The 25896-nt window shown below is 37.1% G+C and overlaps 1 protein-coding gene across 1 annotated transcript in view; it reads right to left on the reverse strand.

Moving 5' to 3' along the window:
- The window catches only part of PRKDC (protein kinase, DNA-activated, catalytic subunit), a 215989-nt gene that overhangs the window by 139478 nt on the left and 50615 nt on the right, over window positions 1-25896 (reverse strand). Inside the window, exons 22-25 of the mRNA XM_046641859.1 lie at window positions 19162-19268; window positions 16964-17054; window positions 15741-15904; window positions 14897-15049 (exon numbers count right to left, since the gene is read on the reverse strand). Of these exons, the coding sequence (XP_046497815.1) occupies window positions 14897-15049; window positions 15741-15904; window positions 16964-17054; window positions 19162-19268 (515 nt within the window). The remainder of the gene's footprint in view (window positions 1-14896; window positions 15050-15740; window positions 15905-16963; window positions 17055-19161; window positions 19269-25896) is intronic.

Genomic DNA, 25896 nt, shown 5'->3' on the forward strand with positions numbered 1-25896 from the left:
AATCCAAAGATATACCCAGACAGATAGACATGCTATATAATTCATTACATTTTCCCGTAATATAGTCTGTTTCTCCATCAAAATCTCTTTAATTTGAAATTAATTTTTCATGTTACTCAGTTAGCCTAACAGGATTTATTAAATGATCCATTTCCCACTAACTTAAAATACCCCTTCTACCATATGTACAATTTTTATGCAGATGCCTGCATCCACTTCCCAACTACCAGACTGTACCACCAATCTGTGTACTAGTTCGACATTTAACTAATGTGGTTTCTTTTTAACATCTGTTACGGCAAGACTCCCTTCAGTACTCGACTCTTTCAAAATTTTTCTTGATTTGGCTCAAGTAATCATTCTTTCAGATTACTTTTTAGGTTCAAAATGAAACCAATTCGGGGCTTTTGCTATAATGATACCAAATGCATTGATTGATTTGAGGAGAGCTGGCATTTTTGCAATAGTGATTCTTCTAACTCAGGTACATACCATATTCATTTTATATTCATAAAATATATGTTTGTCTGGCATATTGAAGTTTATTCTCAGACATTTTATATATATTTTTTGAAACTTTGATGAACGGAATGCTGTAGACATATTTTCCAAGTGGTCAATACTGATATATGAGATACGTGAGAATACTGATAGATGAGAATTCTATTTTGTAATTCATCAGCTTCCTTTATTAATTCTCAGAGTTTATCAGTTGATATTATTGGGCTTTCAAGATTAAAAAAGTATATATTCAAAATAATAATCTTTTCTCCTTCCTTTATAATGTCCCTGTCCTTAGAATCCACAGCCTGTTGAGAGGCCCAGATACTAACCACTGCAAAGAACTAACTACATACAAGTAACCTATACTGAGCAACCACACCAAGCAACAGGCACCACTCCAGGTAGGTGCTGAAGGTGCCTGTGAAGAGGCCAGCTGTGTGTCACCAAGGGCTTCAGTCCTGGCCAAAGCACAAGGCAGTTAATGCTTCACGACTGGGGATGATTTGACTGTGACATTCAGGTAGTCATTCTTTATCACGTTAAATATAATATTGACGTGTCTTGTCAAGATGGTGGTGTAGGCGGTCTCTGAATTTACCTCCTCCCATGAACACAAGGAGGTTACAACTATTCTTGGAAAAATTATCCATGAGAACGAAGCGAACAAGGGATAAAAAGAACCCCCACAACAAGGGACAGTCCTGACTGTGGTGGAAGAAGCAGAAATTCCTTTCTGGATAGAAAAAAGCCACCTTCACAAGCCATTAGCATCACAGCTGACCAAGCAGGAGCAATTCTAAGGTAGACAGCCTTCCCTGGAGGAGTGGGGACCTGAGGAGTGGCACGTTACTGCGATAAGCATACTTTGGACTCAGCACAACTGAGACAAGTGTCATGATATCTGGCTTTGCTGTCTATTAACTACGATGAGGAATATCCGCAGAAAAGTTACTGGACATAAGTGGAAAAACCCAGCTCTTAAAGAGCCCACACAGATTCACCCATCTCAGAAAGCAAACAAAAATCACCAGAAAGAAAGGCGTACAGTCCTGTGGTGAAAAACACTTACTTGGTAGACTCTGGGTGCATCTCAGTGAGAGGTGAAACCTCTCCAGGAACTTAGACATTGGTGGCATCCATTATTGTGACCTAGTACAGGCATGCTGACACAGATGCTGGCAGATGTCACCGGAGTTCTTCCCCTGTGCTGATAGCCCAGGGTGTGCCCCACCCACTAGAGCACAGATTTAATCTAGCTCAGCCAGGGCAGGCAGCCTGCCCTAGGGACTGGCCCCACCCAACAGAAAGCACTCAGGCTACTTGTAGGCCTGCACAGACTAGGTGCCTTGATCCTCTGCAGGCAGGTGAGTGGGTCCACCACTGTGGGGCAGGGCCTGTGTAACAAGCAGGTGGAGTAGGGGGAGCATTGGCAGAGAGTGTGGGGGCCACTGCATTGGGCCAACTAGGTATACTCCACGGAGTCAGGACGTGTGCATGGGCCAGGACTGCGTTGACTGTGTGTGTGGACCTGTGGGGCTTGGGGCTTATCAGCAGCAGAAGACCTCAGCCTCAGAGCTATGGGTCCCACCTTCCAAAGCCTGAAACAATTCGGTGATCCCATGTCTGAGGCCAGCCCCACTCAGCTGCAATCCTAAGAGAGCTGACAATAGCCTTGTAGGCCTGAGGCCTATAGCAATTGTAAGCCCCTGAGCCTAGCAACCAGCCACGCGTGGGGCCCACTGACTTAACAGAAAAACTGCAACAGGAGTGTGCCATTAGACCTCGCAGCCAACTTGCTCAGGTTCCCCAAAGCCAATTTACAAACAGCTGGCCAGGTGGGAAAGCCTAGACTCCCTGGGTACCTGCAGTAAGAGCAATCCTGCCACAGCAGAAGGACACATGTACCCTACACAAGGGTCACTCCTGGAACATCTGGACTGGTGACAAGGGAAACAAGTGCTGGGCTTCAAAAAGGTGTCTCTTACATAAGGCCGCTTCGCCAAGATCACAAGACATAGCTGACTCACCTAATACATGGATATAAGAACAGAGAAAGAGGAAAAAGGAGGAGGCAAATGAAAACATCCCAAGCAAGGGAACAGGACAAAACCCCAGAAGAACTAAATGAAACAGAAATAAACAATCTACCTGACAAAGAGTTCAAACATACAGTCATAAAGATGCTCACTGATCTTGGGAGAAGAACAGATGAACTCAGTGAGAACGTCAACAAAGAACTGGAAAATATAAGAAACAAACAATCAGAAATGAAGAATATAATACTGGAAATAAAAACTCACTAGAGGGACCCAATAGCAGAGTAGATGATATAGAAGAATGCATCACTGAGCTAGATGAAAGACTAGAAGAAATCACCCAAGTTGAACAGATGAAAAAAAAAAAAAAAGGATTAAAAAGAACAAGAACAGTCTAAGGGAACTCTGGGACAACAGCAATGCACTAACATTCATATTATAGGTGTCCCAGAAGAAGAAGAGAGTACAAAGGAGAAGAGACTCTAATTGAAGAAATAAAAGCTCAAAACTTTCCTAACCTAAGGAAGGAAACAGACATACAAATACAGGAAGCACAGAGAGGACCAAACAAGATAAACCCAAAGGGGCCCACACAAAGAAACATTATAATTAAAATATCAAGAATTAAAGATAAAGAGACAATCCTAACAGCTGCAAGAGAAAGGCAACAAGTGACATACAAAGGAAATCCCATAAGGCTATCAGCTGACTTCTCAGCCAAAACCCTACAGCCTACAAGAGAGTGGCATGATATATTTGAAGTGCTGTAAAGAAAAAACCTACAGTCATGAATACTCTACACAGCAAGCTTATCATTCAGAATGGAGTGAGAGATAAAGAGTTTCCCAGATAAGCAAAGACTAAAGGAGTTTATCACCAAAAGTATAGTTCTACAAGAAATGCTAAAGGGACTTATTTAAGTGGGAAACAGAAGACCACAAATAGGACTAAGGAAATTATTAAAAGAAAAAAAAAAGGAAAAAGGGCAATAAATCACTAGCAAAGGCAAAAATACAGTAAAGGTAGCAGATCAACTACCTATAAAGATAATCTGAAGGTTAAAAGACAAAAGTAGTAAAATTACCTATTTCAGTCATAAGAGGGTAATGGATACAAACACACAAGATAAGAGGTTAGATATGATACCAAAAACATAAATGTTGGAGGAGGGGAGTAAAAGAGTAAAGCTTTTAGAAAGAGGTCAAACTAAAGTGATGATCAACTCAAGAGAGATTAATGAATACATAGATTATTATATATGAACCTCATGGTAATGACAAACCAGAAACCTATAATAAATACAAAACTAAGAGAAAGGAAGTCAAACATATTACTAAAGAAAGCCATCAAACCACAAGGGAAGAAAGGAAGAGAAGAAGAAAGGAACACAGAAGAACTACTAAAACACCCAGAAAAAAAAGTAACAAAATGGCAATAAATACATATTTGTCAACATCTACTGTAAATGTCAATCGACTAAATGCTCCAATCAAAAGGCGCAGGGTGGCCAACTGGACAAAAAAACAAGACCCATATACATGCTGCATATGAGAGACACACTTCACACCTAAAGACACTTGCAAACTGAAAGTGAAGGGATGGAAAAAGATTCTCCATGAAAATGGCAAAGAAACGAAAGCTGGAGTAGCAATGCTTATATCAGACAAAATAGACTTTAAAACAAAAAATGTAACAAGAGACAAAGATGGGCACTACATGATAAAGAGAACAATCCAACAATACGATATGATACTTGTAAATATCTATGCACCCAACATAGGCGCACCTAAATATATAAAGCAATTATTAACAGACATAAAAGGAGAAATAGAAAGTAACACAAGAACAGTAGGGGACTTGAACACTCTACTTACACCAATGGATAGATCATCCAATCAGAAGATCAATAAGGAAACATTGCCCTTAAACAAAACATTTGACCAGACTGATTTAATAGACATATATAGAACATTTCATCCAAAAACGACGAATACACATTCTTTTCAGATGCTCACGGAACATTCTCCAGGATTGATCACATATCAGGCCACAAAACAAGCCTCAATAAGTATAAGAAAATCAAACTAATACCAAGCAGTTTTTCTGACCACAAACATATGAAACTAGAGATCAATATCAGGAAGAAAACCAGAAAAACCACAAGTATGTGGACATTAAACAAAATGCTACTGAATAAAGACTGGGTCAATGAAGAAATCAAAAGAGAAATTAAAAAATACTTGGAGACAAATGGAAATGAAAATACATTATGCCAACATCTATGGGATACAGCAAAAAGAGTTCTAAGAGGGAAGTTTATAGCAATTCAGGCCTACCTCAACAAAGAAGAAAGATCGCAAACAAACAATCTAACAGTACACCTAAAGGAACTGGAAAATGAAGAACAAGCAAACCACCAAATCAGGAGAAGGAAGGAAATAATAAAAATCAGAGCAGAAACCCACAACTAGAAGGACCTGCAACTAAGATATACAACTATGTAAGGGGGGTTTGGGAAGATAAAGCAGAAAACAAAAAAACAAAATCAGAGCAGAAATAAATGAAACGGAGACTAAAAAATAGAAAAAAAATCAATGAACCCAAGAGGTGGAACTTTGAAAAGAAAAACAAAATTGACACATCTTTAGCTAGAGTCACCAAGAAAAAAAGAGAGAAGCCTCAAGTGAATAAAATCAGAAACAAAAGAGGAGAAATTACAACAGACACCTCAGAAATACAAAAGATTATAGGGAAATACTATGAAAAGCTATATGTCAACAAACTGGATATCTACAAGAAATGGATAAGTTTTCAGAATCCTACAACCTTCCAAAGCTTGATCAAGAAGAAAGAGAATCTGAATACACTAATCACCAGTAAGGGGATCAAAACTAATCAAAAGCCTCCCAAAAAATAAAAGTCCAGGACCAGATGGCTTCCCTGGTAAATTCTACCAAACATTCAAAGAAGACTTAATAGCTATTCTTCTCAAACTCTTCCAAAAAGTGGAAGAGGTGGGGAAGCTTCCTAACTCATTCTACAGAGCCAACATTACCCTGACACCAAACCCAGACAAGGACAACACAAAAAAAGAAAATTACAGGCCAATATCAGTGATGAACATCAATGCAAATATCCTCAACAAAATACTAGTAAATTGAATAGAACAATACATTAAAAAAATCATACACTATGATCAAGTGCGATTCACTCCAGGCATTCAGGGATGATTCAACATCTGCAAATAAATCAATGTAATAAACCACATTAACAAAATGAAGAATGAAAATCACATGAGCATCTTAATAGGTGCAGAGAAAGCATTTTACAATATATAGCATCCATTTATGATAAAAACTCTAAATAAAATGGGCTTATAGAAGGAAAATACCTCAACATAATAAAGGCCATACATGACAAACCCATAGCTAATATCATTCTCAATGGAGAAAAACTGACAGCTATCCCTCTAAGAACAGGAATCAGACAAGGATGCCGACTTCCAGCACTCTTATTTAACGTAGTATTGGAGTCTTAGCCAGAGCAATCAGGCAAGAAAAAGACATAAAAGGGATCCGAATTAGAAAAGAAGAAGTGAAACTGTCGCTGTGTGCAGATAACATGATTTTATACATAGAAAACCCCAAAGAATCCACTAAAAATTTTTAGAAATAATTAACCAATCCTGCTACAATAAAGTTGCAGGATACCAAATCAACATACAAAAATCAGTTACATTTCCATACACTAAAAATTAAGTGGCAGAAAGAGAAATTAAGAATAGCGACATTTAAAGGCGGAGCAAAATGGTGGGGTGAGCTGACCCGGGACTATCTCCCCTCCAAAGCACAACAAAGAATGGAAAAAAAAAAAAAAAAAAACCCTGAATTTCAGCTAATGAACCTAATGCCAGGACTCAGAGACCTAGAGTATCAAAAGACAGAAGATGGAGACCCTACTGCCCACCTCGGAGGAGCTGGAATGGGGTAAGAGAGAACATCGCTCCATCCCCTAGAAACTGGGATCGCGCGCGGGTCCGGGAAGGAGCAGGGGAGGGGCCGCGCAACCAGGGGATTGTCTAGGACTCCCGCTGCCAGTACAGTGGAAACCCGCTGACCGCGGAAAGCTTCCCTGCGCGGGGACCCCATAAACGCAGGGCCCCAGGAGACCAGAGAACAGAAGTGATCGAATCCAGATCGGTGCGCGAGAGAGACTGCCCACGCCCCCACCCCGGCAAGGCGCACTGGGCACCGACATCTTGCCCAAAGGCGGAGAGCTCAGAACACGCGGCTCTCGACCCCATCTAGTGGCGACAGGCGGTAACTGCAAGCAAATTCTACCACCACCTGAGAAGACCACTCCTCTACCATCCCGCAATTTATAAAAGCCCCAGACCAGAAGGAAAACAATAAAAACATAGAATTAAGTCCTGAGGACTTGGAACTAGGTAAACTAAATGAAAATGAGTTCAGAGCAGCTATAATCAAAACACTCAATGAGGTAGAGAGAAAGAGAAACAAGCCGAGTTCTAGAGTTACTTCACAAAAGAGATTGAAATTATAAAGAAGAATCAAACAGAATTACTAGAGATGAAAAACACAATGGACCAGATAAAACAGAATACGGATTCCCTGAATGCCCGGGTAGACTCCATAGAAGAGCAAATTAGCATAATTGAAGATAGACAGGCTGAATGGCTCTAGACAGAGGAAGAAAGAGAACTACGGATTAAAAAGAATGAGGAAAGTATTAGAGAGACAGCAGATTCAATGAGGAGAAAGAATTTAAGGATCATAGGAATTCCTGAGAACGCAGAAAAGGAAAATGGAGCAGAAAGTGTGCTTAATGAAATTATAGAAGAGAACTTCCCAAATCTAGGGATTGAGGGAGAGATGTGTGTAGAGGAAGCTTTCAGATCTCCTAGATTTGTCAATGTAAAAAGGCCTACTGCAAAGCATATAGTAGTACAAATGGCAAAAAGGAATGACAAAGAAAGAATACTCAGGGCTGCACAACAAAAGAGAATTACCTACAAGGGAGCCCCTATCAGACTTTCAGCAGATTTCTCTGCAGAAACCTTACAAGCTAGGAGAGAATGGACTGACATATTCAAAGCTTTAAAAGAGAAAAATCTTCAGCCAAGAATACTCCATCCAGCAAGAATATCCTTCAGATATGAGGGAGAAATTAAATCTTTTCCAGACAAACAAAAGTTAAGGGAATTTGTAACCAAAAGTCCTCCACTACAAGAAATCCTCAAGAAGGCTCTCATACCTGAGAAAATAAAAAAGGGAGACAGGGATCACAAACCACAGAGTAGGGAGACAGATAAACAGAACCAGAACAGGATAGCAAATATTCAACTACAGCATTAGGATAAAGGTAAGGAAACTACCAAAGCAAAGACGATCTTATCACTCTAACTACAAACTCATAACACAAGTTGGAACAAGAAGTGAAAATAATAATTTAGGAGGAGAAGAGCAAAGGGACTAAATTAGTCTAGGCCAAGTAAGTAAGAGACCAGCAGAGAAAAGACTATATATAATACACGAGATTCTAAATACAAACTTCAGGGCAGACACTAAACTAAAGAACAGAACAGAGACACAAAACATAAATAAGCAAAAATCTAAGAAGCCAAGCATAAAAATTGCAGTATCAAATAGGTAGGATAAAGCACACAGGAAGAGAAAAGCAGGAAAGCCAGATAATGAGCAACAGATTGACAGTTTTAAGTCCACATGCATCAATAATCACTCTCAATGTAAATGGATTGAATGCTCCAGTAAAAAGACACAAAGTGGCAAAATGGATTAAATAACAAGATCCAACAATTTGTTGCCTCCAGGAAACATACCTCAGCCCCAAGAACAAACAGTGGCTCAGAGTGAAGGGGTGGAGGACAGTACTTCAAGCTACTAGCACGGAAAAAAAAGCAGGTGTTGCAATTCTTATATCAGACAATGTGGATTTCAAAATAAGACAGGTAAAGAGAGACACAGAGGGACAATATATAATGATCAAAGGGACACTTCATCAAGAAGAAATAACGCTTATAAATATCTATGCACCCAACATAGGAGCACCAAGGTTCATAAAGCAACTATTAACAGACCTAAAGGAAGATGTTAAAAACAACACAATAATAGTAGAGGACGTCAATACCCCACTCACATCAATGGACAGATCATCCAGACACAAAATCAACAAAGAAACAGTGGAGCTAAACGAAAAACTAAAACAATTGGACTTAATAGACATATATAGATCACTTCATCCTGAAAAAGCAGAATACACATTCTTCTCAAGTGCACATGGAACATTCTCAAGGATAGACCATATGTTGGGAAACAAGACAAGCCTCTACAAATTTAAAAAAATTGAAATAATGACAAGCATCTTCTCTGATCAAAATGCTATAAGGCTAGAAATTAATTACAAGAAAAAAGCTGAGAAAGGCACAAAGATGTGGAGACTAAACAATACACTACTGAACAAGCAATGGATCATTGAAGAAATTAAAGTAGAAATCAAAAAATACCTAGAAACTAATGAAAATGGTAACATGCCATACCAACTCATATGGGATACAGCAAAAGCTGTATTAAGAGGAAAATTCATCGCAATACAGGTACATCTTAACAAACAAGAAAAATCCCAAATAAGCAATCTTAAACTACACCTAACTGAACTAGAGAAAGAAGAACAAATAAAGCCCAAAGTCAGCAGAAGGAGAGAGAAATAAAAATCACAGCAGAAATAAATACTATTGAAACAAAAAAGGCGGTAGAAAGGATCAGTGAAACAAAGAGCTGGTTCTTTGAGAAGATAAATAAAATTGACAGACCCCTAGCCAGACTTACAAAGAAAAAAAGGGAGAAAGCTCAAATAAACAAAATCAGAAATGAAAGAGGAGAAATAACAACAGACTCTGCAGAAATACAATGGATTATATGAGAATACTACGAAAAACTCTATGCTAACAGAATGGATAACCTAGAGGAAATGGAGAAATTCTTGGACTCCTACAATCTCTGAAAGCTCACTCAAGAAGAAGCAGACAATTTAAACAGACCAATCAGAAGGAAAGAGATTGAAACAGCAATCAAAAGCATCCCAAAGAATAAAACCCCAGGACCAGATGGCTTTCCTGGGGAATTCCACCAAACTTTCAGAGAGGATTTAATACCTATCCTTTTCAAGCTATTCCAAAAAATTAGGGAGGATGGAACACTTCCTAACATATTCTGTGAGGCCAACATCAGGCTGATACCAAAGCCAGACAAGGACGCCACGAAAAAAGAGAACTACAGGCCAATATCACTGATGAACACAGATGTAAAAATTCTAAACAAAATTTTGGCCACCAGAATTCAGCAATTCATCCAAAGGATCATTCATCATGATCAAGTGGGATTCATACCAGGGACACAGGGATGGTTCAACATCCGCAAATCAATCAACGTGATACACCACATCAACAAACTGAGGAATAAAAACCACATGATCATCTCAATAGATGCAGAGAAAGCATTTGACAAGATCCAACAGCCATTTATGATAAAAACTCTAAACAAAATGGTCATAGAAGGGAACTACCTCAACATAATAAAGGCCATATATGATAGACCCACAGCCAGCATCATACTCAATGGGCAACAACTGAGTGCCATCCCCTTGAAAACAGGAACGAGACAAGGATGCCCTCTATCACCACTCTTATTTAACATAGTACTGGAGGTCCTGGCCAGAGCAATCAGGCAAGATAAAGGAACAAAAGGAATCCAAATAGGGAGGGAAGAAGTGAAACTCTCGCTGTTTGCAGACAACATGATCTTATATATAGAAAACCCCAAAGAATCCATTGGAAAACTCTTAGAAGTAATCAACAACTACAGCAAAGTTGCAGGGTATAAAATCAATTTGCATAAATCAGTAGCATTTCTATATTCTAACAACAAACTAACAGAAAAAGAAATCAAGAACACAATACCATTCACAATCGCAACAAAAGGAATAAAATACCTTGGGGTAAATTTAACTAAGGAAGTGAAAGACATATATAATGAAAATTACAAGGCCTTTCTGAAAGAACTGGATGACGGCATAAGGAGATGGAAAGATATTCCATGTACATGGATTGGAAGAATAAACATAATTAAAATGTCCGTTCTACCTAACGCAATCTACAGATTCAACGCTATCCCAATCAGAATCCCAGTGACATTCTTTACAGAATTAGAACAAAGAATCCTAAAATTTATATGGGGCAACAAAAGACCCCGAACTGCTAAAGCAATCCTGAGAAAAAAAACAAAACGGGAGGCATTACAATCCTTGACTTCAAAACTTACTACAAAACTACAGTAATCAAAACAGCATGGTACTGGGACAAAAACAGGTGCACAGATCAATGGAACAGAATTGAAAGCCCAGAAACAACACCACACATCTATGGACAGCTTATCTTTGACAAGGGGCTGAGAACATACAATGGAGAAAAGAAAGTCTTTTCAACAAATGGTGCTGGGAAAACTGGAAAGCCACATGTAAAAGAATGAAAAGTGACTATTCTTTTTCACTATTAACAAAAATAAACTCAAAATGGATCAAAGACCTAAAGGTGAGACCTGAAACCATAAGGCTTCTAGAAGAAAATATAGGCAGTACACTCTTTGACATCAGTATTAAAAGGACCTTTTCAGACACCATGTCTTCTCAGAGAAGGGAAACAATAGAAAGACTAAACAAATGGGACTTCATCAGACTAAAAAGTTTCTTCAAGGCAAATGAAAACAGGATTGAAACAAAAAAACAACCCCTTAACTGGGAAAAAATATTTGCAAGTCATATATCTGACAAAGGCTTAATATCCATAATATATAAAGAACTCTCACAACTCAACAACAAAAAAATCAAACAACCCGATCAAAAAATGGGCTGGAGACATGAACAGACATTTCTTCAAAGAAGATATATGGATGGCTAATAGGCACATGAAAAGATGCTCATCATCCACGATCATCAGGGAAATGCAAATCAAAACTACACTAAGATATCACCTTGCACCCATTAGAATGACAAAAATATCTAAATCTAATAGTAACAAATGTTGGAGAGGTTGTGGAGAGAATGGAACCCTCATACACTGCTGGTGGGAATGCAAACTAGTGCAGTCACTATGGAAAACAGTATGGAGATTCCTCAAAAAATTAAAAATAGAACTACCATACGATCCAGCCATTCCACTACTGGGTATCTATCCAAAGAGCTTGAAGTCAGCAATTCCACAAGTCCTATACACCCCAATGTTCACTGCAGCATTATTTACAATAGCCAAGACATGGAAGCAACCTAAGTGCCCATCAACAGATGAATGGATAAAGAAGTTGTGGTATATATATACAATGGCATACTACTCAGCTGCAAAACAGAACAAAATGATCCCATTTGCAAAAACATGGATGGACCTTGAGGGAATTACGTTAAGTGAAATAAGCCAGTTAGAGAAAGATAATCTCTGTATGACTCCACTCATATGAGGAATTTAAAAATATGGACAAAAAGAACATATTAGTGGCTACCGGGGGAAAGGTGGGGTGGGAGTGGGCACAAAGGGTGAAATGGTGCACCTACAACACAAATGACAAACATTAATGTACAACTGAAATCACACAAGATTGTAACCTATCATTAACTCAATAAAATAAAAAACTACGCAAATTTGAAAGAAAAAAAAGAATAGTGACATTTAGAATTGCAACAAAAAAATTAAATACCTAGGAATAAACTTAAGCAAAGAGCTGAAAGATCTCTGTGCTGAAAACTATAAAACACTGTTGAAAGAAACTGAAGAATACAAAGAAATGGAAAGATATTCCATGCTCTTGGATTGGAAGAATTAACATAGTTAAAATATGCATACTTGCTAAAGCAATCTACAGATTCAATGCAATCCCTATCAATGTCGCAACAACATTTTTCACAGAAATAGAACAAAGAATCCTAAAATTTATACAGAACAACAAAAGACCCTGAATAGCCAAAGAAATACTGAGAAAAAAGAACACAGCTGGAGGTATCACATTCCCTGATTTCAAAATATGCTACAAAGATACAGTAATCAAAACAGCACGGTACTGGCACAAAAACAGACACACAGATCAATGGAACAGAATTGAGAGCCCAGAAATAAACCGACACATATATGGACAAAAGACACATATATGGACAACCAATTTTCGACAAGGGAGCCAAGAACACACAATAGAGAAAGGAAAGTCTCTTTAATAAATGGTGTTGGGAAAACTGGACAGCCACATGCAAAAGAATGACAGTAGACCATTATCTTACACCATGCACAAAAATCAACTCAAAATGGATTAAAGACTTGAATGTAAGATCTGAAACCACTAAACTTCTAGAAGAAAACATAGGCAGCATGCTCTTTGACATCGATCTTAGCAGGATTTTTTCAAATACCATGTCTCATCGGGGAGGGAAACAAAAGAAAAAATAAACAAATGGGACTACAGGAAACTAAAAAGCTTCTGCACAGCAAAGGAAACCATCAACAAAACAAAAAGATAACCTAACAATTGGGAGAAGATATTTGCAAACCATAGTTCAGATAAGAGATTAATATTCAAAATATACAAAGAGCTCATACATCTCAACAACAAAACAACTAACAACCCAATTAAAACATGGGCAAAAGATCTGAACAGACATTTCTCTAATGAAGATATAAAGATGGAAAACAGGCACATAAAAAGATGTTCAACCTCATTAACTATCAAGGAAACGTAAATCAAAACTACAATGAGATATCATCTCGCTCCCGACAAAATGGCTATAATTAACAAGACAGGAAACAATGAGTGTTGGAGAGGACATGGAATGAAAGGGACCCTTGTACACTGCTGGTGGGAGTGCAAACTGGTGCAGCCACTATGGGAAACAGTATGGAGATTCAACAGAAAATTAAGAATAGATCTACCATATAATCCAGCTATTCCACTGCCAGCTATTTATCCAAAGAAATTGAAAACACAAATGCATAAAGATACATTCACCCCTATGTTCAGTGCAGCCTTATTCACAATAGCCAAGACTTGGAAGCAACCTAGGTGCCCATCAAGGCACAAATGAATAAAGAAATGTGGTATATATACATAATGGAATACCACTCAGCCATAAGAAATGATGAAATCCGTCCATTTGTGACAACATGGATGGACCTTGAGGGTATTATGCTAAGTGAAATAAATCAGAGAGAGAAAGTCAAATACCTTATGATCTCACTCATAAGTAGAAGATAAAAATGACAAACAAACACATAGCAACAGAGATTGGATTGCTGGTTACCAGAGGGGAACTGGGGCCAGAGAGGGGCGAAAGGGGTGGTTAGGCACATGTGTGTGGTGATGGATTGTAATTAGTCTTTGGATGGTGAACATGATGTAATCTACACAGTATTCAAAATATATTACAATGTACACCTCAAATTTATATAACATTATAAACCAATGTTATTGCAATAGAAAATTTTTTTTAAATACAAATTAAATAAATAAATAAATAAATAAATAAAGATAATATTGAACTACTCCTAGTTTACCAGGACAAATGCCTTTTAGGCTTCTACAGAAAGAATCACTGAGTCTGAAATCTATTTCTAAGGAAAATTTCCAGTTTTAACCAAAAATCCTATTTAATCGTGGTGCGTCTTAATACATTGCTGGATTGTTTTCATTCAGATATACTGAAGAATTTTCCATCTATATTTATAAATGAGTTTTTCATTTAGTATTCTTTTGTAATGTGCGCACTCTGGTATCAGAGTTGTGTTAGCTTTATAAAATGAATTGAGACTCTCTTTTTTTCTGCTTCATGGCAGCAATGGAAAGCTTGCTCATAAAGTCACCAGTAATAGGCCATTTGCCAAGATTTACAATCTCTCCCATGAATACTGGCCATAGTTACTTATCTCTTCTTCACTCTTTCAAAGAGTGTAAGTCCCTACATGAAAGGGGCGAAAGCTAATTCAGCTTTAGATGCCTAGACTCTCAGTAACCATTTACTAGCATAGTGATTCTCAAACATTGTCCACATTAAAAATCACCAGGAGAGCTTTTGAAAGTCCCAATGCCCAGGTCATATCCCTGAGGAATTAAATCAGAGTCTGAGGGTAACAGCCAGGTAGCAGTATTTTTTTTAAAGATCCCCAGGTGATTCCACTGCGAAGCAAGCTTTGATGACCACTGAAGTAGAACATTTCTTTTAATTTTGCAGAACTGTTTTTTAAATTTTACATTTGAAACTTTGTTTCAGATTCAAAATCATTCATTTACCTGATCTACATCACATGCAAGTCGAAGTAAAACAGGAAAAGTTCGCTTATAGAGCTGGTACATGGGTGGGGAACCCTGACCATCTTCAGGCATCTGAGTGGCTTTTCCCAACATAAACATAACCATGCTATGTAAAAATTCACAAGCTGCAACCTAAAACAGGCAAGGAGTTCAGCAAAGTTTAAGTTTTCATATTTACAAGAAATGTTACTCAGCCCTTTAAAAAGAAAAACTTCGTAGCAGATAGCTATCATACCCAAATATAAAATAACTGGCAGTAGCACTTCTTGTCGTATAACATTAATGCGTCTGTTCACTTTGATCTTTATGCAAGAGTTAAGAATTGAAATTTAAAAGTTTTAAATATTGGGTCTAATACATTCATAAGAAATATATTTCAACGCTGCCATATTACAGAACTGTGCTTCATTTGTTGGCACTATTTTCAACCTATCACTACTTTTAATAAAAATATTTTTGAAGCACTTTGGATATTTATGAATTAACATAAAAACTTGAGATTGTTTCTAATCTCCTAGGTTGAAGAGATAATCAAGCATAGACTGAAAATCACTTTTAAATGTCCTCTGTACTGCATTTTCTATTATGAAGAGTTTCTGATATATTAATGTTTTGCCAGGTTATTATCTATTAAGATGACTTATGATTAACTTTCATTTATCAATGACATGTGTTTCTGATAAATGAGTAGCTTTCTAATTACCATATTACAGAAAATACAAAATTAGTGATATTGGAATGGCTGAAGTATATTATCTATTTCCTAACGAATATGTCTCAAAACAATAGACTCTAAATAATGAGGAATGAAAAATAAAAGTACTTTAGTCTGCCTGTCACTAGCTGAAAGAGCTAACTCGGTGACCCGAGGCAGGAATAGATCCAGATAAATGACAGGCTTCATCTCCATAAATGGTACTGCAAAACGGAGTCTTTTTTCTCTGTCCCATGCCACACACTTCTTCATCATTTCATCTGATGATGCAGCTGTTAAAGAAGATTAAGAGTGTTTTTTCATTCAAAATCTTAGTTTTAATACCAATGGCTCTACAATTCATTAGTGAACACAGAATGCAGTTATACTTTTCAGTTAAGCACTTCACTAACCTTTCCCTTTTTGTTTTGTTTTACCTCAGACATGTAATTACAACACTGGAAATCACTGATATACTATTTCTAAATTTGATTTAAAGTAAAAGTATTTTTAAACAAGTCTAACAGTCTGGAATGTTTAATTTTTAATTTCACTAAGAGTTACTAAATGTATTCTGTGGAAAAGTGAAAAATGAACATTTTTATTAAAAAATTCCTCTTTTACAGGGCCAGCCCTGTGGCCAAGTGGTTAATTTCACTCAATCCACCTCGGCAGCCCAGGGTTTTGCTGGTTCGGATCCTAAGCACAGACATGGCACTGCTTGTCAAGCCATGCTGAGGCGGCATCCCACATGCCACAACCAGAAGGACTCACAACTAAAAATATGCAACTATGTACCGGGGGCTTTGGGGAGAAAACGGAAAATAAAAATCTTTAAAAAAAAATTTTTAACACTTTTTTCCCAATTATAGGCTCTAATTTCCTAAATAAGCAAAAGTCACCAGTATATTTAATGTAAAACTCCACAAGTAAAAATACAGATGGAATTTTTACTAATCAAAAACATTAATTCTTATCAAAAACAACCTAAAAATATCCAAATATAAAGAATATCAGGTTTAAAAAAGATTAACTTTGAATACCTGACACAATGTTTAATATAGAAAAGAATGTCAACTTAAATTCTATTTCAAAGTGGAAAACATTCTTCACCAATCAAACTAGAATATTTTTCCTGCTAGTGTATTGAATTATTCAGATTGCATGAGGACAAGAAAAGTATTTCATTAAGTAAACATTATTCTTTGTAATCTTACTTGAAAATATATACATCATATATAGGAGCAAATGTATGTGATTATCATGATATCAGAATATACCATGATCTATATACAGCCAAATTAAAGTACAAACATACATACCAAGGTTCATTTATGTTAAGGAAAGTTTACCTGTTACGAGATTCTTGTTTATTTGTCCTCCTAGAGAGCCAAGTATCCGTACTACTCTAATCCTCACTTCTTCTAAGGACAGTGCTTCGTTCTGCAAATGTGAACAACTGTATTACATGTGATGATAACTGAGTTAAAAATTAAAGAGAATTATCACAGCAAAGAAAAACTATTTTAAACCCTCTCCATTGTGTTAATGTCGCCCAATGTTCATCATATCCTACATAGTACTGCTGTAATTTTATTGCAAATTTGTGAAGAGAAGTCAGATCTCTTCCAATTTTGCAGTTAGATTCCATTTCCTAGGCCAGCAGTTCCAAAGTTTTGGCAGGGCTTTTTGGACCCATAAAAATACTGTGGATCCCCAAAGAGCTTTTGCTTATTTGGGTCATATTTATCAATATTTATTATATTAGAAGTTAAAGCTTAGAAATTATTTAAATGTTTATTATTTTACTTAAAAATACTAACCCATTACAAATTAACAAGTAAGATATTTTAGGAACAGTGACTGTATTTTCCAAATAAACAAACAGAAAACTTCACGTAAGTGGCACTGTTTTACATACATAAAAATCTCTCTATTTTTTAGTTTACTATAAGACAGCTCCAGTAATACGTTGTTAGGACTGTAGTTGGAAAAGGGAGGAGCATTTTAATAGTCTTTTTAGATAATCATGCTTATTCTTTGATACACTCCAAAAGTGAACATGTAGTAGTTTCTTAAAGGTTAGTTACAATGTGGAATCGGAAACCTTATCAATGAATTTTATGTAGTCTATTAGATTATAAAATACCATGGTTTATCATTAACTTTGAGTGGATTTTTAATCCATCCATGATTTGGTAACATAATATATTGCTCATCTGAAAATATTGTTTCCCTGGGTTATGCAGATCTTCCAAATGTTGGCACGTTTCATTTTATATGCAAAAATCACATTTATTAATATCACCACCAATCTCATCAGAAAAATCTTTAAGTACTGAGAAGTCATCAAGCTCATGGTGATGGTTACAAGTTTTCCAAAATTTTAATTTTCACTTAACTGCTTGAATTTTACCACTGACAACACTCTCACACATTTTCTTTGAAATGACAGGCTCACTCTCTTTATTTTAGAGAAAATGTCTGCCAAATACTGAATAGCTAGTTTGTCTGTCACTTGTTCTTTCAAGTAAATATGGTATTCATGAAAAAAGTTGCTATGTTAACTCACAGCTCAAAGCATGATACAAGTGCTTTTCCTGAAGACAACTGTCATATTTCACTATGCAGCAGACTGCTTTATGTCTACCTCCTGTTTCATCACACAGAATACCAAAAAACATGTGCTCAAAGGTCAAGGTTTAATAAAGTGCTAAGGAACCAAGAGTGTTACCCATTACTACACCATACTACAAATGTCAATGAGTAAAAGTAGTTTTGCCTTGCACCAGGAGCCCCCAGGCGTTCGCACTTCGAACTGCTCTCCTAGGGAATAGGGGTCATGTATCTGTAGAGAAATTTTATTCGAAAACTAGAGAAATGCTCAAGTAATTTCACCTTGCTTTACTTATATGTCATAATACAATAAAACAATTTTAGACAACCATTTCTATTTCATTCAAGTCTCTCAATCGAAAACTGTCAAAAAAATGACACAGGAAAAAGTTACCCTGGTTTGCTTTATCAGTTCTAGACATTAAAAGTGTTTCAAATTTTAGTTTTCACTTCATATATAAAATAGATATTTTCCTTACACTAATTCAGTTTTCTCTATTTACATTATTTTTTCCTATTACATTTTATGCCACATCTAAAAAAACTGGTCTGAAGAAATTATCACTGAAAAAAACACAAAAATTGGCATGAATCGAACTTGACAAAATGATATGCTTAAGATCTAATCATTAAATGAGTCAATCTTACATATCCAAAATATCAGTATTCCAGCTGCCTATTGAATACAAACTGTATTACTTATTATCCACTAAATACATTTGAAGGTTGAGATGAACAGAAAAACAAGATCAAGACAATAGTTAATAAAGTTTACATTTTTACTGCTAAAAATATATTGAAATTATTTCTATATTGTACTCGAATTTATATGTAAGAATAACTAACATTTTAAATGAAGATTTTTACTTTGCACAAGCATTAGAATCTGATCTCTGCATTATTTAAGGTAAAGAAAATGCAAGGAATTTCTTACTGATGAAATGCTCTTTGTCTTTGTCAGATGTTTTAGCACAACTTTATTAAATCCTTTCTGGGCAGCCCGAGAAAGTGCTGACACTTGCCAGCTATTCTTGGTCTCATCTGCCAAAAGGAAACAAAAATCATTTGTAAACAGTATTCATGGGGCCAGCTCTGTGACCAAGTGGTTGGGTTCATGTGCTCCGCTTCAGCAGCCCAGGGTTTCGCCAGTTCAGATGCTTGGCACAGACATGGCAACACTCATCACCCTTATTGAGGTGGTGCCCCATCTAGCACATCCAGAAGGACCTACAGCTATGTACTGGGGAGCTTTGGGGAGAAGAAGAAGAAAAAGAAAAAAAAAGGTTAAAAAAAACCTATCAAAAAAATTTTAAAAATAAATAGCATCCATTCATTTATTTGATGAATACTAGGGAGAACACACTACATTGCCAAATAGAGACATTAAAATCTTAATTTTAATTACAATTAAAAAATCAAGTTTCTAGGGGCCGGCCCCATGGCCAGGTGGTTAAGTTCGTGTGCTCTACTTCAGCAGCCCAGGGTTTCGCCAGTTCAGATCCTGGGCGCAGACCTAGCATGGCTCATCAAGCCCTGCTAAGTGGCATCCCACATAGCACAACCATAAGGACCTACAACTAGGATATACAACTATGTACTGGGGGACTTTGGGGAGAAGTAAAAAAAAGACTGGAAACAGACTTTAGCTCAGGGCCAATCTTTAAAAAAAAAACAAATTATGTTTCTAGAACAAAAAATATTAACAGTGGTTTTCTTGCTTTTAAATACCCTAGTCTACTAAAAGAAGCATGGTTCCTTGGAGAACTGGCTAATTCGAGATTGGGCAGACTTGTACTTATAAGAAGAGCCTGAATCATCTGTGTTGCCAGGAAGTAAGAAATTGCTCAAATAAAATAAGCCTGCTCCCACTTCTTAGACACAAGCCAAATCTCAGACAATCTGAGCACCAAAGTCAGTAATAACAGTAAAAGATCAGACCCAGGGGGCCGGCCCCGTGGCCAAGTGGTTAAGTTTGCACGCTCTACTTCGGTGGCCCAGGGTTTCACCAGATCGAATCCTGGGCATGGACATGACACCGCTCAACAAGCCATGCTGAGGTGGCAACCACATGCCACAACTAGAAGGACCCACAACTAAAAATACACAACTATGTACCAGGGGGCTTTCAGGAGAAAAAAGAAACATAAAATCTTTAAAAGATTAGACCCACAGAAAAAATAAGAATACACAAGTCCCAACTGATATAAATAAATAAATAGGTGAGAAAATAAAGTTATTTCTTACACCTGAATGCCAACCAGTATAAAAGGAATGATGGAGTTTGAAAATCACCGTTTTGCAACTATCATTGTAACAAGTGACTCAGGAAGAATCATCAATGGATACTAAATCTGCTATGGTGAAAGCTCAATGAGGAACAGAATATTTAGTTGTGAGTACCTTCCTATAAATTATTTTTTGAAAACAATCATAAACTTATAGAAAATCTGAAAGTATACACAAAACTTTCCTTTTCTGAATCACTTAAGGGTAAGTTACCAACCTGATACCCCATCACCTCTGAAAACTTCAGTGTGTATTTCCTACAAGGACATTCTCCTACATAACCAGCATGCAACTATCCAGATCAGGACAGTGACCTTGACACACTACCCACATTTAATCCTCAGCCCCATTCAGGTTCCAGCATTGATCCTAATAATATCTTTAGCCCAGAACCACAAGTTACATTTAGTTGTTCTATCATTTAGTCTCCTTGAAACTGAAAGAGTTCTTCAGTCTTTCCTTGAATTTCATGATTTGGACATTTCAAAAGTCATATGCCAGAATTTTGTACACTGTCCCTCTATCTGGGTTTGTCTGTCTTCTCGTGATTAGATTCAGGTTATAGGAACTAGGTGTAACATCTTACTAGTTCCTTTATTAACTATAACGTTAAATAAAATCTTTGATACATGTTCATTTTATATCAGTGTAGAGTCATAACTTATAGCTATGAAGTTATTTTTCACTAGTTCTGGAAATGCCTAGAAAAGTAAGCTGCATTGCTGAAGGACACCTCACAGGTAGTTTAATCCCAGCATGGCTTTTCTTGCCTCCCAGAAATGAACCCCAAATGACAATAAAACCTCACCTCTGCTTTCTGGTTCTCTAGCTCTCCTTTCTAAGATTTTGTGTTTTTGGTTTACTTATGCCCAATAAGCTAATCCCCATGGGTGGCAGCAATGACTGAGAATTTTGGTTTATGGTCTGCTGACCATTTGGTGACCTTCTGTGGGCAGATGTTACAGATCTACTCTTTGATGGGCCAAAGATGAAAGGAGGACCTGGTTTTTAGCCTTTTTAAAATTTTTTGGAGTCCAAGTTAGTTAAGAATTTTGTACACTGGGAAAAACGCTCTTACTATCTGGACTGGTCAGTGTTGTGTCTGTGTGCCTCTTGAGCTATGATTCAAATTGCAGAACTGAAGCTATAAGCTCTCCAGGTGTCTGTGTATCTATGTGCCTGAATTGAGAAAGGCCTTTACTTCTTATGTGTGTAATGTTATCTTATATTTAAAGGGTACTAATAAATTAGATTATAAAGCCTCTTAAATTAAAGGAGCTCTGTTCTGACTTATTTATACAAATAACTAAGTACACAAAATGAATGTTCCTAAAATTCTCTGAAAATAAGGAAATTGCACTGAAAATGCTTTAAATATGCCAGATTTTTTTTAAAAACTTACAGAAACTAACTAGGGAGGATTTCAGGAATCAATATTCACATAATTAAGGCAGATGTTTCATAAATGAGAAGTTTAATAATTTTGGTTTAGATAAAAGAAATGTGTTTTTTCTATCAGTGTTAACTATAATACAAGTGTACATCTTATTCCACTTGGGTTTGTTTTTCCTATACTTATTCAGGCTCACTAAGCCAATAAGCTAACATTATCTTTCATAACATTTTTTTATTGTGCTATAAGACACATAATACAAAATGTATTCTTTTAACCATTTTTAAGTATACAATTAAGAGGTATTAATTACATTCCCAATGTTGTGCAACCATCACCACCATCAATCTCCAGAACATTTCATCATTACAAACAGTCCTACATAACTTTTAAGATTATGAAAAATGTAGTAATTTTATGTGAACTAAACTGAATCATTATGTCAACAAACTTTTTATCTCCCCAGTAATTATATTTTTTAGCATATCGCTAGATGGTAACTTCCAAGGTATGCAGGTAACTAGAAACCTTGGACTGACAGATTGAATTAATGGATAATCATTGGATGTCCAGATATTTTCTAAGTAAAAGAGAATACTAGAACACTGATTACTAAGAACCATTTTAAGTTTATGTTCTTTTCTTGTTTTTATGGGCCACAACGAGGCTGGAATATGGGGTCATGTAAATGAACGTGTGCGTGTTGTCACTGGAGCTGTACAGGGATGGATGTGGTACAGACAGTGGTATCTACTGTGTGTGCTCAGGGCTCTGTGAATCTGGAAACTCCACGTGTATGGCACACAATTCTCAATTATCCACTCTAAGGTTTCTCTGTGAAAGAGATGTTTGGTAATAAGTAATACTAATGAGTGGTGGAGGCTATCATAGAAGTAATAGTGCAGAAATACAATTGTGGGTGTGCTTTTGACTTTCAAGGGAGTAGTGTAGTCTTTTCATAAAGCAGTGAGTCTTGGGCTTTTGGTGTCTGGATCTCTTTGTACAACTCTGATTTACTAAGGACCCCACAGATCTTTGTTTATGTGGGTTAGAACTAGCAACAGTTGCCATAATGGAAACAAAAGCTACATTTTAAAGACTTACAGATTTATTTGAAGGTCACATGTGAACATGTATAACCTCTGAGTATTACTTTGAAAACAGTTTGATCTCATGGACCTCTCAGAGAGAACTGCTGTTTTAAACTTCTTTCAGTTTGTTCCAGAATATGAAAGAGCATAATCAAGGACACAACTTGGAAAGGGAATATCTGAGTCTGAAAAGAAGCTATGAAGTAAGTTATATTTTTAGCAAAACTCACTCAATCTTAAAGGATGCACTTTTACGGTTTACTAATCAATGCCTTTGTCACTAATATGAAAAGTTATTCTCTACTTTCTCTGTAATCTGTCAAGATAACAAAAATTCAGTGTCTTATGAGAATAACTTTCTGAGCTTTATGCTGACTTCATTACCTAAAACAGAAGATTCAGGTCTTGCATCTTTGGCAGAAGTGGCACAGAGTACCGCTGCATCCTTCTCAGCAAATCATATCAGGAGGCATGTGTTATCAATTGGTCCCACGACTGACCAATAGGCTGAGGAGGTGTCTGCCAGGTGTCTCCAATGTTAAGTTGCTACTTTTACCCTTGATAATTAACACACGTTGTGGGGTGAGGTACTTTACTGTGTATACAGTAGGCAGAATTTTAAGACAGCCCTATGACCTCCCCCCTGGTGTTACCCTACAATTGTGTACTGTTATATAACAAAAGGGAGGTTATCCAGTTGGGCCTAACTAACCACACGAACTCCTTAAGAGCACAGGGTTTTCTCAAGATCACAGAAGAGGAAGTCAGAGAGATTCAAAGCATTAGAAGGATTTAAAGTGCATTGCTGGCTTTAAAGATGAAGGAGGCAATATGCAAGGACCAAGGAGAGGCCTTCAGGAGCTGAGAAAAAGCCCTGAACATCAGCGAGCAAGGAAATGGGAACCTCAGATCCTGCCAACAACCTGAATGAGCCTGGCAGAAAATTCTTACCCAGAGTTTCCAGACAAGAGCCCAGCCCAGCCAACACATTGATTTCAGCCTTATGAGACCTTGAGTAGAGGAAGGCTGGGCCCACCTGGACTTCTGACCCACAAAACTGTGCAATAACAGATGGATGTTGTTTCAAGCTAATACATCTGTGGTAACTTACTGCATACCATGGAAAAACACTATGAATCTTCCAATTTACTCATTTCATTTATTTATATTTGTACACACTGAAAATTTCCTATTTAAAAATCAGAAATGGAAGAGGAGAAATTATAATGGACACCACAGAAATACAAAGGATTATAAAAGAAAATCATGAAAAGCTATACACCAACAAATTGCATAATCTAGACGAAATGTATAATTATTAGAATCATATAACTTTCCAAAACTGAATTAATAATAGGGGATCTGAATTAACAATAAATGGGGAATCTGAATAGACCAATCATTATTCATGATTGACATGATTTCCTATATAGAAACCATAAAGAATGCACCAAAAAACTATTAGAAATAATTAATCAATATGGTAAAGTTGCAGGGTGCAAAATCAACAAACAAAACTCAGTGGTATTTCTATACACTAACAACAAACTAATACAAAGAGAAATCTAGAAAACAGTCTCTTTTACAATCACAACAAAAATAATAAAATACCTAGGAATAAATTTAACCAAAGAAGTGAAAGATCTATACACTGCAAACTATAGGACTCAGTTGAAAGAGATCAAAGATGACACAATGAAAGGGAAAGATAGCCCATGCTCATGGATTGGAAGAATTAACACAGTCAAAATATTCACCTTAACTAAAGCAGTCTACAGGTTCAATGCAAGCCCAATCAGTATCCCAATGATATTTTTCACAGAAATAGAACAAAGGATACTAAAACTTATGCACAACAGAAAAAGACCCCAAAGAACCAGAGCAATCCTGAGAAAAAGGAACAAAGCTGTAGGTATCACACTACCTGATTTGAAAATACACCACAAAGCTATAGTAATCAGAAAACCATGGTACTGGCAGAAAACCACATACACAGATCAATGGAACAGAATTTAGGCCCAGGAATAAAACAACACATTTATGGACATACAAGGGAGAAAGAAAAGTCTCTTCAGTAAACAGTGTTGGGAAAACTGGACAGCCACATCAAAAGAAAGAAAGTACACTATTCTCTGACACCATAGAAAAAAATTAACTCTAGGAGTGACGTTAGCGTCATGGCAGAGTGAGCTTGCCCAGGACTCCCTCTCCACCAACATACAACAAAAAGGAGCAACCATATTCCAACAAAAAATATCCCAATAGCACAGGAATCCTAGGAGACCAAAGGCAGCCAAACAACGGAGGGTGGAGAGGCTGGAGCGCACCTCGGAGAAACTGGAACCGGGTAAGAGAGGACTTTGCTCCCTCCCCTAAAGACTGGGATTGCTGCCATGGGAGGCTCCTTGAGTGAAGGAGTAGGGGAGGGGTCGTGCATCTGCAGGATCACCCAGGACTCCCTAGCACCCTTGCAGCCTAGAGGGAAGCCCCCTAACAGGGCCAAAGCTTTCGGGTGCAATGACCTCATCAATCCAACACCTCAGGGGACCACACAGAGAGAGGTGATCGAGAAACCCGGCTCTGCATGCAAGAGAAAGTGCTCCCCGCAACACACGCTGTGCTGTGCCATCTCAACTGAAGGCGGAGGGATCAGAATATGCGGCTCTCGACCCCCATCTAGTGGTTATAGGCTGTAACTTCAAGCAAATAATATCACTATGCAGAGAAGTTGTTCTTCCAGCATCAAACAATTCATAAAAGCTCCAGACAAGGAAAACAATAAATACACAGAATTATGTCCTGAGGACGTGGAAATAAGTAAACAACAATTAATTCAGAATAGCTATCGTCAAGAAACTCAGTGAGATAAAAGAAAATATAGAGAAAGAATTCAGAAAGT

Source organism: Equus quagga, chromosome 16 (genome assembly GCF_021613505.1).
Source record: "Equus quagga isolate Etosha38 chromosome 16, UCLA_HA_Equagga_1.0, whole genome shotgun sequence".
NCBI classification, from domain to species: Eukaryota; Metazoa; Chordata; class Mammalia; order Perissodactyla; family Equidae; genus Equus; species Equus quagga.